This window comes from Harpia harpyja, chromosome 1 (assembly GCF_026419915.1).
Source record: "Harpia harpyja isolate bHarHar1 chromosome 1, bHarHar1 primary haplotype, whole genome shotgun sequence".
Lineage (NCBI taxonomy): Eukaryota > Metazoa > Chordata > Aves > Accipitriformes > Accipitridae > Harpia > Harpia harpyja.
Window position 1 is genome coordinate 46251397 of NC_068940.1, and position 15174 is coordinate 46266570.

The 15174-nt window shown below is 53.0% G+C and overlaps 1 protein-coding gene across 15 annotated transcripts in view; it reads left to right on the plus strand.

The window, feature by feature from the left end:
- The window catches only part of EPB41L1 (erythrocyte membrane protein band 4.1 like 1), a 73852-nt gene extending 58702 nt beyond the window's left edge, over positions 1-15150 (plus strand). For 6 of the 15 annotated variants that reach the window (XM_052790918.1, XM_052790964.1, XM_052790952.1 and 3 more), the window contains 10 exons: positions 390-3092; positions 3650-3757; positions 4996-5394; positions 6821-6931; positions 7335-7415; positions 7608-7670; positions 8594-8689; positions 9667-9747; positions 10698-10814; positions 12048-15150. In XM_052790918.1, coding sequence (XP_052646878.1) covers positions 390-3092; positions 3650-3757; positions 4996-5394; positions 6821-6931; positions 7335-7415; positions 7608-7670; positions 8594-8689; positions 9667-9747; positions 10698-10814; positions 12048-12056 — 3768 coding nt within the window. In that variant the 3' untranslated portion in view covers positions 12057-15150. The remainder of the gene's footprint in view (positions 1-389; positions 3093-3649; positions 3758-4995; positions 5395-6820; positions 6932-7334; positions 7416-7607; positions 7671-8593; positions 8690-9666; positions 9748-10697; positions 10815-12047) is intronic. The other 9 variants (XM_052790995.1, XM_052790996.1, XM_052791005.1 and 6 more) reach the window with 6 other exon arrangements.
- Positions 15151-15174: the final 24 nt, after the last annotated feature.

The window sequence follows — 15174 nt, forward strand, 5'->3', positions numbered from 1 at the left end:
TTAACCAGCTGTGTTCCCCTGCCTCATGAGAGATGCCCTGATGGCTGTTAATGTGTCTGCTGGGAGCATTGCTTCCGCTTCTGTACTTCCAACAAAGCTGCAGATACTGCAGGTATGTCAGTGAGCCACTGCCCAGAGCAAAACATGGTCCCTGGAGAGGCTAGAGGAGCTCAGTCCCCGTCATGGCATCAGCGCCCTTATTCTGTCCATCAGCAAGTTGCCAGGCTCTCTGTATAGACCCTGCCTCAACTCTTGCATGAATAATAATAATAATAATTTAGTCAGCCCTGTCCAAGGCAGATCAGCTTTCTGTTACTCATGACAGCAGTCATCAGCAGTTAGGTAAAGTATGTTTGATGCTAACTCTTCTTGCTCCAATTGCAATGCAGGGCTCGGAGCATTGGGTATTTATAGAGAGAGAAACTCCTAGGCTGGAAGCGGTAGCTCTAAAGAAAGCTCTGGGAGTCAAGAAAGAAGAAGCACATGCAGGTACCTCAGAGGTGAAAATGAGTGCGAGCGTATCGAAAGTGGAGATGGCAGTAGGGAAAGCCAAGGAAGTGGCAGGCCAGGAAGAGCCACCAGATGCATCCCTGGATACCCGGACGAGAGCAAAAATGATCGCTAGTCCAGAGGATTTTGAGTCTGTCTGGGAGGATGAGATCTATGAGAAGGAAGCCAGGGGGGAGCCCAGCCAGGAGGCAGAGCACCTGTCAGCTGAGAGTGCAGAGGAGCCCCAGGAGGAGGGCGAGGAAGCAATCACCAGTGAGCCAGGTCTGCCCAAGCCATGTCAGCAGCCTGAAGAGAGGCAGAGGGCCAAAATTTTGGGGCCAGAGCCTCCCCAGGGAGAAAGCGAGGTGGTCTCCAAGGAGCGTGCTTCTGCAGCCTCCAGGAAGCAGGAGGCCAGAGTGCTGGCCACAGCCACAGAGCTCATTAAAATTAAAGTGAAGGCTAGTGATGAGAGCTCAGAGACTTCTGCAACCCAGAGGATCATCTACTTAGGAGACCCAGAGGGAGAGGAGAAGGACAGTAAAACACACCTGCTCTCAGAGACTGGCTTGGAGGAGAGACCAGAAGCCACTGAGAACACATCCAGGGAGGGATCTGGGCACACGGCACCCGTGGCAGAAGGTTTCCAACCCTCTTCCTCAGCAAGCCAGCAGCACAGGGCATTGTCTGGAAAATCTGCTGAAGCACTGCAGCAGCCGGGGACAGGCTGTGATGGGACCAGCCTGGTGGAATGTCCTACCTTGGGGCAGGAGGAAGGGCTGCCTCTACAGCAAGAGAAAGCATCTGCTGGGCTGACAGGCTGCGAAGCACCTGAGGGAGGTGAAGCCCTGCCATGTTCCCGAGAGGTGGGACAAGAGGAAACAGATCTGCAAAGCCCAGTGGGAGGCTTGAAGCCGTGTGGCCTGGCAGGGGATGGCCGCAGGGCTGAGGAGCACAAAGGGAGCCCAGTACAGAGCCTGGATATCTGCATGGCAGTGGAGGGGCTCTCAGGAAGGATTGGAGCAGATGGCGACAAGGAGGGAAGTGCCAGAGTGGTTCTTCAGATGGAAGAGATAGAGACCAAGTCACCTTCGTCAGTTGTGCCTCGGCAGGGCCACCCTCCCACCACCGTGGGGTCAGAGGGGGATAAAACCAGCACTCCTGCCCCTACACCCTTTCCCCAGCAATCCAGCCCTGCCCCTGCAGAGCCAGTCTCAGGCACTGAGCCTGAGGGCAGAGACCTGTCCCAGGGCACCAGCCCTGTAAGAGGTGTGGGCGTACCCAAGACTGTGAATCCCTCAGCAGAGGTGGAAAGCAAGGAGGCAAGCCCTGTAGTAGGCAAAGGAGCACCCAAGGACATGAGCCCTGTAGCAGAGGTGGCAATACCCAGTGGCGCCAGTCCTGAATCTGAAGAACAACCCCAAGACATGGGCTTTGCTACATGTAAACCACACCAAGGTGCAAGTCCTGTTGTGGGAGGACCACCCAATAACACAGGCGCTGCAGCAGAGCTGATCCAGGTCAGAGACCCGGCCACAGGGGAGGTGGCCCAGGACATGAGCCCTGTCACAGTGAAGGGAACCCAGAGCAAAATCCCTGCCACAGAAGAGCTGCTTCAGGAGAAGCCCATGATAAAAGAGCTCTCCCAGGACATAGGGCCCACATCAGGGAAGCTGACCAGAGATGAAGGCTGTGGGATGGAAGAATTGTCCGATGACAAAAGCCCTTGCATGGAAGAGCTGCCTCCCAAGGCAGAAGAACCAAAACCAAAGATTGAGGCCATAATAAGAGACCTGCCCCAAGAGGGTCCCATGGCTGAAGGGCTGCTCCACACTACAGATCCCAAAGTGCAAGAGCCACCTTGGGACTTGGAGTTTAATGTGGGACAAGATCTGCAGGGCAGGAGCCCTGCAGTAGGAGAAACCACCAGGGACAGTGACCTTGCTCCAGGGCAGCCACCGCAGGGTAAGTCTTGTCCCAAAGAAGCTGCTGATGTTCTGCACTCCCACTCCACTGTAGCAGGATTGTGTCAAGGAAGCAAAACATACCGGCTCTCTACCTTGATCTATGAAGGCAGAGAAGAGCAGCAAGCGAGCAGTGGGACACATCAAATAGAGTCTGAGTCATTGATGTTTGTGGCTGGGAGGACAGGAGCTGTGTCCCAGGAGCATGGAGATGTCACTGTGGCCCCAGGTAGCTGGCAGGACAGTAAGAGCTACAGGAAAACCTCAGTGGCCTCTAAGATTAAGATGTTCGAGCAAAGTGAAGCAGAGCGAAGGGCAGCCCAGGAGGGACAAGAGTGTGTGCCTGAAGCTGAGACATCAGCAAAAGCAAAGGGGAAGATGGGTCTGGCACAGGACATGCTTTTGAACACAGGCCTTGCCTCACCACCGGCGATGCTAGTCACTCCGGTGGGACCTGCGTCCAGTGCAGGCTCCTTGGCCCTTGGGCAAGGAGCTGGTTCAGGAGACACCTCCCAGCCTCTCTCTCTGAAGAAAGATGTTTCTATTGTCCTGGAGCACGAAGGAGAAGACAGTGCTGACCTGGCTAGTGCTGACCTGGCCTCCCCCGACTCTGGCTGCGAACTCACACTGGCAGAAGCCGTGGTAACTCTTCCAATGAACTGTCCGGATGGAAAGTTCATGCGCATGTTGTGTGGCTCTTTATTACCATGTTCAGTGGCTCCTCACACATCCATTGACTGACAGCAGTCGCTTTGCATCCCCTGTCCTTTTATGTATGTGTGTGTGGTCAGGCTTATTTGCTGAATGCAGACCTGCTGGCCAGTTGGTTCATCAGCTTCTGTTTTGTGACCCCCCCGACATTTTGGCTCCCTGGAGAATGCCGCTCGCTAAACCCGAGAGTGGGCACCCCAGCTTCATGACCAGGAGCAAGAAAGGGAGACGGGGGGTGGCTGAAGGAGCTGCGACTCTGTCACAGACACGCACACACACGTAGCAGCAGCGTGCCCACGCTTCCAGCTTCACCCTTGCATTTCTTACGTTGATATCCCTTCTTGCTTAGCTCGCCGGCCTTACCCACCCTCCCCTGTCTTCAGCAAGCTGGTGGCTGGATGATGAAATAGCTTTCTTCGCTCTTTTAAGTGCTAGATCAGCTCCTGTAGAGTTCATTTCCTTACAACTAACCATTTTCTCTAATCCAGAGCAAATCTCAGGAACCAAGTGGGGAAGAAAAGGATTTATCTGACCCGTCAGTAAAATCCACCCTGAAAGAAGAGAATGTAAAGACTGCTGTTCCAGTGGTCTTCCAGGTCTCAGTGCTGTTTTACTAACTGCTTCTTACCGTAGTATGAAAGCTCACCTTAACCAGCTGAGGGCTGTGTGCTTCCAGCTCCTCTCCCCATTGCAGAGCTGTTATGTATATATTTATACATATACACACACACGAAAACATGTATGCAGGTGTGTTCCTCTTGAGTTTGTTTGACACCCCATTTGTCATACCTCTCAACCTCCCAGCAGTGCCAAGGGAAGGTTGTGCCGGCACAGCCTGGCCCATTGCGGGGATGGCTCTGGCTGCAAATGCTTGGACCAGAGTCCAGGAGGTGGGTTTTCTCTGGCATCAGTGGGCTTAGAGCTCTTCCTAAGGGAGAACTGCCTAGAGCGAGATGCAAAGTCCAGCATGGGTCTAGATTTCCCATGGCATCATGGCAAAGCGTGGTGAGGGGAAATGTACCCTCTGATGGTGGAGTTGAGAGGTATGTCCATGTCTGGAGAAGAGCTAACGGAGGGAGGGCATCCCCTGGCTCTGATCGTGCTGTCAATTACACTGACCAAACACTTAACCAGGTCATCCCTAAGACTCGCCCCTGGCTGCGTGAGGTCTCTGGAGGGGGACCATTGTGTTGGTGGGGCAGATTTACCCCCCCCCCCCCCAGTGCAGGCAGCCGCCCTGGTGTGCATGGCTGGTGGGCAGCACCGGCGGGGCTGGTCCTCCTCCCCCTGGGGTGATGCTCTGCAGGGCCCACAGAGATGCTCAGTGGAATTGGCACACTCCTTTGCTTCTCCTTCACCGTGCGTGGCTGCTGGGGCCCTTTTCTTTCAAACTCTTTCCCTTTGTTTGGTTTTTTTTTTGAGTGCCCAACCTTACTGACATACGATAGCACTGGCGTCTGAGCTGTTTCTGAATGTCTCTTAACAGACCTGTTGTTTTGCATACATCTGCTTCCACTGGGTGCAGTGAGGTGCCTCCAAGCTGGCCGAGCTTTTCTGTGTGACTGACCCTTTTTTGAGATGACTAATTACTGATAGACTTTTGGCAAAATCAGATTGAATAACCCTTCTCCCCCCACCCCACCCCTGCAAAGTTGCTGCTGTCAGAAAGGTTTCAGTCTCCATGCTTGAGTTGTGTTTGACTCGACTCTGTGATGTTTGCTGCAGCCTTCTTTCTCCTCCTCCTCCTCCCCTCTCCCCCGTCGGCACTGCCAGTGCTGCCATGCCACATGGTGCTCACTGTCTCCGTCTCTCTCCGCCATTGTGTCTCATTCAGAGAGCGGGCTTGAGGGAGGGCATTGAGGAGAAAGCTAAGCCGCCTCGGCACAGGGCTCCTGAGAGTGACACTGGCGATGAGGAGCAGGACCAGGAGAAGGACTTGGTCTTTCTGAAGGACAACCACCTGGCCATCGAGCGCAAGTGCTCCAGCATTACGGTCAGTTCAACCTCCAGCCTGGAAGCAGAGGTGGACTTCACAGTGATCGGTGACTTCCACGGCACAGCCTTTGAAGACATCTCCCGGAGCCTGCCTGAGCTGGACAAGGACAAGAGTGAAACGGAAGACGAAGGCCTGGTTTCCTTCCAGCACACTGACAAAGTAGTTCCTGGACCGGAAGAGGATGTCAAAGGCGGGGAGACGGTCTCCCAGCCCAGCCCAGATGTCTCCCAGCTAGAGGTACACAGGGACGCCATTCCACTGAGACTGTCTCAGTGCCATCGTGCCTCCATGTTCCTTGTCCTGGTGCCTGGTATTGCCGTGCTGGTGTGCGCTCCCACACTGGTTTGGAAGAGCATGCTAGCTTTCAAACATCCCCGGGCTCCTGTCCGGTGTAACTGTTTTCCCCTGATGCACGCTGTCGTCTGTGTTGCATGGCTCTGTTGTGTGTTTTGTGCATCTGCTAACCAGGAGAAGTCATTGTCATCTCTTAATCCCCCACGTTTGGCTGCCTACCCTGTCCCTCACACCACTGCAGCATGTCAGCAGCTGGGAAGGGCACGTGTCACTAACCAACGGCTCTGTCCTTGTGTTTTGCATGAAGTCAGTGACCAGTTTGTGTAGTGAAGAGAAATGTGCTGCCAACTAACCTCTCTGGTCATGCCGGGGCTGGGAGGGATTTATGGAGTAGCTTGTGGGAGCGCTCCAAAGCTCGTGGAGGGTCACTCCTATGCTGGGAGCAATCATAATGGGCTAAGAAAAATGCATGCAGCATGCATGTGGAATTTGAGTGTACACCACAGGAGAGGACAATAGAGCCAGCCCCAGCTCGGACAAAACATAGCCTTGCCTCTGTGCTGGGCCAGGGCCATCTCCTGCCTGGTCAGCGCTGGGGCAGCCCTCCAGCCCTGGCAGGTAAGTCCCCAATGCTGCATGGAGCTGCCAGGGTGAGTCCAGACCTGGAGCCAGGAAAAAGCTGCAGAATTAAAGGGAGCTTTCTCTGAGCCAGCTTGGAAACCCTTGTGCAGAGCATCTGACGCCGTGGGCTCCGGGGTCACAGTGGGGCCGTGGGCATGGGTCATCAGCTCCACACTGCCCCATGGCCGGCAGTGGGCAGGGGAGGCTTTTGGCTCAGGAATGCTGAGCACTGGCTAAGCATCCCCTGTTCAGGAGCCCTTGGCAGCTCCAGTTTCCTGTAGTGGGGGAGTGCTGGGAACCTGTCTCCATTCCCCCAAGTTTCTGACACCTTGGGTGTAAATACAGCCTCTGGGAGCTGGTGCAGATCATAAACCTGCTGCGGGGCACAAGTGAAATGGGTTTGGTGGGTCTCACCCACCTTCTGAAGACCAGTTTAACCTAACCTGTGGTGTCTATAAATCTATCCAAAAAATCTCTGAAAACCCCAGGGACAGAGCATCAGGTCTGATTTGGGGTATGTCTGTCACACAGGGCACTTTGCATGGTGGCTGTCTGCCCGGGGCAGCAGCCTGGCCTCTGCTCTTTGCCCAGGTAGGACTCAGCATGATTCTTGCAGGATGTCATACGTGTGTGGCACTTGCAGAGGAGTGGGGCAGGGATGCTCTGCTTGTGGGGGCTGGTGCACAAGGAGCACTCAGGGCTGTTGGCATCGTGCCCCAGTGCCTGACTTGCTGTGTTTCTCCTGCAGTTATCAGCCCCAAAAATGGATGCTGTGACCGTCGACCTGGGGCCGGGCATGAAGAAGGCTGAAGCAGATGGCTCTGCTCTCCACCACATCGGCACCACAGACACAGCCCAGGTGATGTGGTGGCTCCGTCCTCCTGTGGCCCTGCTCCCTGATGGCTCTGCCAAGTCTCAGTCCAGCAAAACCTGTCCCCGGGCAGCAGCACTGGGATGGCAGGTGTCCGAGTGGGGTGGTCGGGGGCCTCTGCTCATCCTTGTCTTGCTGGACTCCCCAAAATATCTAACTAAAACCCACCCAGAGATATTCTGTGTGCATCCCTGGCCCCATCTGCCATGCCACTGGGCAGCACTGGCACATGGGCACGTCTCCAGAGGGTGACGGCCACCATACACGCTGCACCACACGTGTCCGTGGCCTCGTGGCCCTCCCCAGCTTCCTCTGGCAGAAAGGACGTTCCTGTGAGTGTCACCCCCTCCCTGGCACCTCCAGGCTCACCAGGTTTCCTTTGCCCCGGCAGGTGGAAGGAGGCACCCCGGGCAGCGGGGATGCCACAGCCACTGTTCATGCTGGCACCGCAGAGATGGCACTGGCGACCTCAGTAAGCAGGGCTGGCCCCTTGAGAGGTGGGGGAGCCGCTGTCCCCTGCAGTCCCTCTGCTCCGGCGAGGGCAACGGGCCAGCTGTGCTGGGGGGGATGACCCTGCCCCACTGGGGATGTCTGTGGAGGGTGACCTGCCGTGTTTGCCCCTGCACTGCATCCAAGCCAATGCACCCATCTGCTCTTCTTTCAGGATCACAGCACCAAGGCTGGGAAAGGGGCTGTTCCCACAACAGACCTTCGCTCCCTCTCACCGGTGAGGGGGGGCATGTGGTGCCAGCAGCCTGGCCAAGTGGTGGGGAGGGAGGGAGGCAGGCCTGCGGTGCTGGGAGTGGCTGGGGTTAGTCCCGCAGGGCCCCCTCCTGTGTTCCCAGCACTCGCACCCTTGGCTAGTGTGTTGGTACTGGGAAGAGCAGAAGGATGCTCAGAAGTTTGGGAAGTGAGATGGCAGGGCACCCCCTGCCCATGGCCTTTCTCCTGTGCCAGACACGCACCTTGAGCATCTGCTGGAGGAGGAGAGCTCCTAAAAAATAGCCCAGTCTCATAGCAGGCTGAGGTATCTTTAGCCCTGGGTGTCCTGCCTGGCCACCCAAGGCCACACGCAAAGTCTCCTGACTCCCAGTGGAGGTGACGACCATGAACAACCCTGTCCAGCAGCAGGGCTTCCTGTGTAAAGGAAGTTTTCTACTCAATTGCCTCATTCTGATGGAGTCAAGCCTGGCCAAACGCCACGTGCTGCCCCAGGCTCATCACTTTGTGCAGCAGGGAGAACATACCCGGCACTGTGTGGCTGGAGCACCAGCGCAGCCTTCCCAGCCCTCACCACACAAAGCAGGGACGGGCAAAGCTTAGAGGTAGCCTGAGAGCTCTGCACTTAGGGTGTCCCTTAGGATGGATGGAGAAGAGCAAAATGCAGCCATGAAATCATCTCCCTGCTGCAGAGGTCCTTCCTGCAGCTCTGGGCTTGGGGTAGCTGTGAAAACCTCTCCCTGGCCCCCCCCAAAACCCCTACGTCCAGTTGGAAGCACAGTGCAGTGTCCTTTTTTCCCTTGCCACTCTCCCTTCCCGTGCTTGGCTGCGTAGGTGCATCCCAGTGGGAAGGTCCCAGCTCTTTGGGAGCCAGCAGTGGGGGCTCCCCTGTGGCAGGCCCCGTTGATGCCGCTGCTCTCTCTTCTGCAGATCACCAGCAGCTCTGCTGGGAAGGAAGTGCTCACCAGCATATTCAGTGCCACTGCGGAAACCCTCTCCACTTCCACCACTACCCATGTTACCAAGGTAAGAGCAGCTCCAAAGTGGGCAGCCGGGGGGTTCCTGGTGCAAGCCACTGGAATTGGAGGATGGGTGGATTTGTATTGTGGTTAGTACAAGCAGAAAATGCCACTTTCCTCCTTACAAGCTGAAAAAGTGTATGCTGTCCCGTGGGGGATGGCGAGCCAGCACAGCACCCCATGCCCCACTCTGAGTGCTCCGTGCCCGGTTTGGCCCTGCTGTGCTGCCCCTCCCATCCAGCCAGGTGTGACCGTGGGGGGCTGCACGCAAGGACAGCCAGGCGTCGGCTGTTTGTCACCTGCGTACCACCCACGGGGACTACGAACGCTTGCTGTGCCCACCTCTACTCCTTGGTAGATTGGGAGGGCAGGGAGTCATTGGGGCGAGAAGGAAGATCAGCACGCAGTGTTGCTGACCTCCTGGAGCCAACTGCAGTGGTGGAAGGGACTCCAAGTTAGGCTGCCAGCAGCATGCGAGTCCCTGCCTGTGCAGCTGGGGTGAGTGTTCCCAGATGTACCTAGAGCCAGACCCCAGGTCCCTGTGGGCCAAGAAGCCCACAGCACCAGTGCTGGAGCATCTCGCCTTGTGACAGCTATGGGAGCCATGTTAGCATGGGGTGTATTGGGTTTATTAGAGCTGGAGTGGCACAGGCAGGGGGGGAGTGATGGTAGGAAACGGAGTTAAGGCTGCATCGGAGGACCTCACCCATTGCCATTTCATTCCCAAATTAAGGACACATAAATGAAAGCAGAAGCTCGGTACCTGCCACCCGGCCCTTTTCCTTTTCTCCCCACCTATGGCCAGCTGTGTCTTGCCGGTTCTAACCACGCACTTAGTCAAGGGTAGTGGGAGATACACTTAATTACGGGGGGAGTTCCTAAGGTGATGCTGGCATTGTCCCTCCTCCCATGGGCAAAGCTGCATCCACCAGGAGCTGGCTTGTTGGACAGCTGTGGGTGAGTGCTCTCCTTCTTCTTGTGCAGACTGTGAAAGGAGGGTTTTCCGAGACCCGAATCGAGAAGCGCATCATTATCACAGGAGATGAAGATGTGGACCAGGACCAGGTAGGAGCAGGACACCCTGCCTTTGCCCGGCTCTGGCTGCCCCCAGCTGCAGCACCACATGCTTCTGGTTCTGGCTCGTACCTGTTTACTCCTTCTCTCCAAACACTGACCCGAGGCCCCAAACCTACCAGCTCTGTCCAGCAATGCAGGTCCCCATGGGGTGTAGTGGCACCCATGTGAAGGCCCAGCCCAGCTCCCATCAGTGCCCACCACAGCAGTGAAGCAGCGGTAAAGGTTACATGCCAGCACAGAGCCCAGTGATGGGATCACTTTTTAATTTTTTTAAAACACATTTCCAGTTGCCCTTTCTCCAAAGTGACCCAGGTTCTTTCTCTCTTTCCAGCACAGTCTCACTACAGATTGACTCACTCCAAGTGATGGTGTTTTGCATCTGCCTCCGTGATAGAGGAACAAAAAGTGACAAACTTTTATAATGAAATAACAGAGATTGACATAAATCTCTGGGGCCACAGGATCATTTTCCTGTGGCCTAACCCTTTGGGATTTCTTCCTTAAGAAGAAAAATGAAAGAGCTAAAGTATTTAAAAGGCTCTAAAATAATTTTTAGATTTTTTTTAGAATTATAATAATAAATTAAATTAGATAATTACCGTGAATTTTTCTAGGGTTTTGCTGCAGAGAGAATTGCTGCTGTTCCTTTGCTTGGGTTTCAGTAGGGAGCCTGAGACATAGTGCATCTCTACAGAAAAAAACAGCAAGAGAAAAGCAGTGCATGAGGCATTCCAATGGTGTATGAATCCCTGATCAGTGGTGGGTTCAGCCTCTTCTGCCAGGCTACTGTGGGTTCAGCTTTGAACCTCTGTATCCGTGTCCTCCTGGAATCCCACTCAGCTCCAGCTGCTTTCTGTCTGCTGGTTCTGTCTGGCTGAGAGCAATGTAGCAGGTTTCAGGGAAGCGACGATAAATGCTTTCATCCTCCTGGTTTCTAGGCACTGGCTTTAGCAATCAAAGAGGCAAAACTGCAGCATCCCGACATGCTGGTAACCAAAGCTGTGGTATACAGAGAAACAGAACCTTCTCCAGAGGAACGGGACAAGAAACCTCAGGTGGGTAGAGAAGTTACCAGGTATGATTTATACCTGCTGTGTAAGGGGTGGATATAACTGGGCAAGTGTCTCTGATCCCCACCAGCTGCAGGAGCTGGTAGGCATCACTGCTCTTTGGCACTGAGAATGGCAGCTCTCGGCCAGCAGTTCCAGTGTGGTGTTGGCTCCGGGCACGGCCACCTGGCTGCGGTTAGAAAGCCAGTGCCGTGCCACCAAAAGCAGTTCTGCAGATGTCACCTTGCTGTTCTGCTCAGCAGAGGGGTCAGAGTCATTTGCGTGTAAAGAAGAAAGGACCTGCTTGTCCCCCTGGGGCGGGGAGGGAAAGAGGTGATGCCAGTTTTGCGGATGGGCTGAGTAACTTGGCTACAGGTTCTGCAAAGCCAGTCCAAAGTATCAGACCAATATTTGCAAAAAAAAAGGTTTCTTTAGTCCCATTCAGATCACCAGGTTGTCTTTTTATACACATGCAGGTGCAGGCAGCAGCACCCAAGGTTTGCACCTCCCCGCAGATGCCCCAAAGCAGTCACAGCCCCAGATGTTTTTCTTCAGGGCAAAGCTGGCTTGAGGAGTCCTGCCCCACTCTTAACCCCCTACTCTGACCCCATTGCTCCCCCATCAGCCAGGTTGCTGCAGCTCTTCAGTGCTGGCACAGCGCAACAGACCTCTGTGTCAGAGCAGCTGAGGGGCAGAGGAACATGGTGGAAAGGGGAGGGGAAGCTTCTGAAGGCAGCTTCACTGCTGAAAAATGTACGAGGAGATCTGTCACCAGCCAGGCTGCAGATGCATTTTGAGCGGCCTCTTTGGAAATGTGATTTTGTGTTTCTTTGTCATGTGAAGATTTTGTTTGGCAGCTTTTAAGCTTGGAAAAGTGACCAGCTCCGTTGCAGCTTGGAAGGTCAGAAGAGGCTCTTGCATCTGCCTAATCTTACCTCCCACAGCACGGTACAAACAAGCAAGCCCAGACACTTCTGCATCACTTAGGGAGCCACCCAATTTTAATTGAATGGCTTAAAGTAAGGAAGCAGTGACTTGCTGTTATCTCCTCCATACACCAACACCAGCCCAGTGAATTAAGAGTTCCTGCTAATTACCAGAGGCCCTGGTAATTAAGTGTGAGCTGTAGCCCCAGGTGTTTGCAAATTTACTGTCCAGTGCCCTCATACAAAGCGGAGCCCTTTTATAGCTGAAGAAATCAGCACCCCATGACTGGTCATTTCCATCTGCCTTGTACAGGAGTCTTGACCAACATGTTCATGGAAGTCGTCATCTGTATTCAAACCTGAAGAACAGCGGAGAAGGAGCCTTCATGCTGGACTTGTCAGCAAGACATAGACATCCTGGCTGCAATGTTCATGGCGAGAGACAAAAATTTTTTTAAAAGGAATAGCAAATATATTATATATATATATACATACATACATATATATATATATATATAAAAAACCAGGAAACAAAATGCATCCTTGCACTGCTGCTATATGCTGGAAATGAATAGCAAACACCACCAACAACAAACAAAGCCAACCCTCTGCAGATAAATTGAAGAATTTACTGGATTGGTGATAAAATAAGATTTAAAAAGTCATAATAATAACAATAATATTGTTAACAATACAATAAGCCACCATCTTGCATGTTACATTAAAGGATACACAATCATGAGTTCATTTGTTGCACACTGAATGGAAAGGAAAACTGCTTTGCAACAAAGCAAGAAATAAGCAAACTGAAATAAAAAACCACAAGCAGAAGCAAAACCATTCCCCACCTCTGGAAGGAAGAGAGAAAAACAATTTATTACCTTAGAGTTATTTTCCGATTCGCAAGTGTCATTTCACCCTTCTCCTCATTCCATGCTGGTTCTTTTGCTTCTTTTGGGGTTCTGTTCACTCTTTCCCTTCCGTTCCTTATCTTCTTCTCTGTGCACTTGTCCAACCTCTTGTTCTCTGAAGGTATTTAAGAATGGATTTCATTTCAAACAAAACAAATGATATGTATATGGTTTCTCATTTATAAAATGCAGCCTGTAGGGGTTTCATATGGATGTGCATTTAAGTTATGTATATTATTATATATAACGAGGGGGGAGGGAGGGAACAATACTGAAATACTTCAACAGTGCTGGTAAATATGATGATGACATTTTTAAATTATTAACTCTTTGATTGACTGTGGTTGGTGTATTTTGAGACTCTTAGATCACGTGTGGGACTCTCAGTCCTGCAAGAAGAGAATGGGGAAGGTTTCAGCCACTGCTGTTTTGGGGGGGAAGGGGAGCGGGTGAGAGATGAGAGATGTCCCACTGGGTGATCTGCAGTGTATGGTGGTTGGATTTGGAGGGTCAGTGGTGATTTGGAGGGGCAGGGAAGGAGGTTGAGGCTGCAGCTCCGGCAGCTGTAGGCAGGATCATCTCCCCAGCCCCCACCCAGAGCCACGGGAGTCAGCTGGGAGCAAGGTAGCAGCCGCAGGACTGCGTTCATGACTCCTCTCCAGCCTACTGAGCCGTGCCGGTGCTTGGGGTGGTTTTGCTTTGTTCTGGATCCCAGTAATGAAGTTACCTGAGCTTTATAGTAGGGTCAAAGGCAGTGGGGTTGTTTCTGCCCTGTCTCCCCCGCTCCCTGGCGTGTGATGGCAAGGGCTGCCTGAGGCGCTGCGGGCTGGTGACAGTGATGGCAGGGCAATGGCAGTCCTTCCCCTGACCTGCCTAGCAGTGGAGAGACCGTGCTGTCTCCATTGCTGCAGAGCGTCCCCAGCATCCCAGGCTGGACGAGAGAGCCCAGGCCCTCTGTGTAAAAAGGTGCGTGTCAAGGAGATGTCGGTGGAGCTGCCTTCTCCCAAATCATCCCAGCTCAGCCTTTAGCCCCAGGCTTCCTCTAAGGCTGCCTTTGGAAGGGGATCATGGGCCAAGCCCAGGGCCTCGTACACTGTGAACCAGGCAGTTAGGGTAGACTTGGAACCAAAATCAGAAAGGAAAGGAAGTACAGGGGTTTCCTTCTTGGAATCGTCTCTAGCTCCTGCAGAAACAGAAGGGCCCACAATTCTGCACCATTTTGCCTTTAGTCTCCCACCCCTCACACAGACCGTGCCCAGAAATAGGTGCATTTTGCCAGGTCCTGCAATGGCTCAGAGGATGACAGTGAGCAGGAGAGTCTGTGCTGCGAGGATGTTGTGGGCAGACCCGGCTCACCGCCTTTGTTGTCTGAGGAGAGAGCCGGCTCCCTGGCAGCCATGGTTCACCAGTTGCTTGCTAGTATGTCCCCATGAAGTCTGTTCTCCTTCTGGCAGAGAGGTTTCTCCTGCAAGCATGAAAGGCATGAGCACAAGCTGCTTGGGAATCAGACAGAGCTGCTGGCTGGCACCAGTGCTGCCAGGTTGTGAGGGTCTCCCCAGCTTCCATCTGAGCACCTTCAGCTACCTTTCGAGACCAGACCCCCAACCAAAAAAGAGTTAAGGCAGTTGCAAAGAGGCTACTTTTCTCTTTTCTTTTTTCAATGCACCCAAACCAGCTGTAATCAGCAGTGGCACTTTCAGAGAGGTGGGGTGGCCGAGGACTCGTGGTCTGCACATGGTGCTGGTGTTGATCAGCACACTGTGTGTTTCATACTCAGAGGAGCCCACCTGGCTTTGATATATTTACAACCCACCAGAGGCTACTGTGAAACTAGATACTTGCTTTTGACATGGTGTACAGTTATAAAATCGAAGGCTACTGTTAAAATTAGTGGCCTTACAGAGTTAGACTTGATGTGTGCTTGGACTGACAGGAGTTACATTTGGAGTGAGCAGATCCAGTCCCTGGCTTCCGCAGCATGTTTAATGGGTGGCAGTGTTTAAAAACTTAAAAAAAAAAAAAAAAAAAGAAAAAAAGGAAAGAAAAAAGCTCGCTGCTTGTTTGCCTGGTGAGGTGTGGGTTTCTGCTGCTCTGCAACAACTGAGGCCCCCGTGGGCTCAGCTCCCCCAGCCTGCCCATCACCTTGCTCTGTTTCAGATAGCTGATCACTGCTTGTTTTCTTCCAGGGGCCTTTCTGTTGAAAGGGGTGGGAGACACGAGTGCCTGTTTTTACCTGATCCCACAAATTCATTCCAAACCTGGCCTGTGATTGCATGAGTAATAATAACAGTAACAATAATTAATAATATTTATTTTTATTTGAGAAGCACCTTACCAACCAACTGCAATGCTCTGTTGTTCCTTCACTAACTCTCCTTTTCTCTTCCCTTGTTCTCCCTCTCCCCCTTCGGTCATACCCCTTTTCAGTGCTCAGTGGTGTATGCGTGTGTGCTCACTGTTCTTGTATTCAATAAAAGTGAAATAAATGTGTTTGATGCTAAATCATCTTGGGGCCTCAGTGGACTCTTT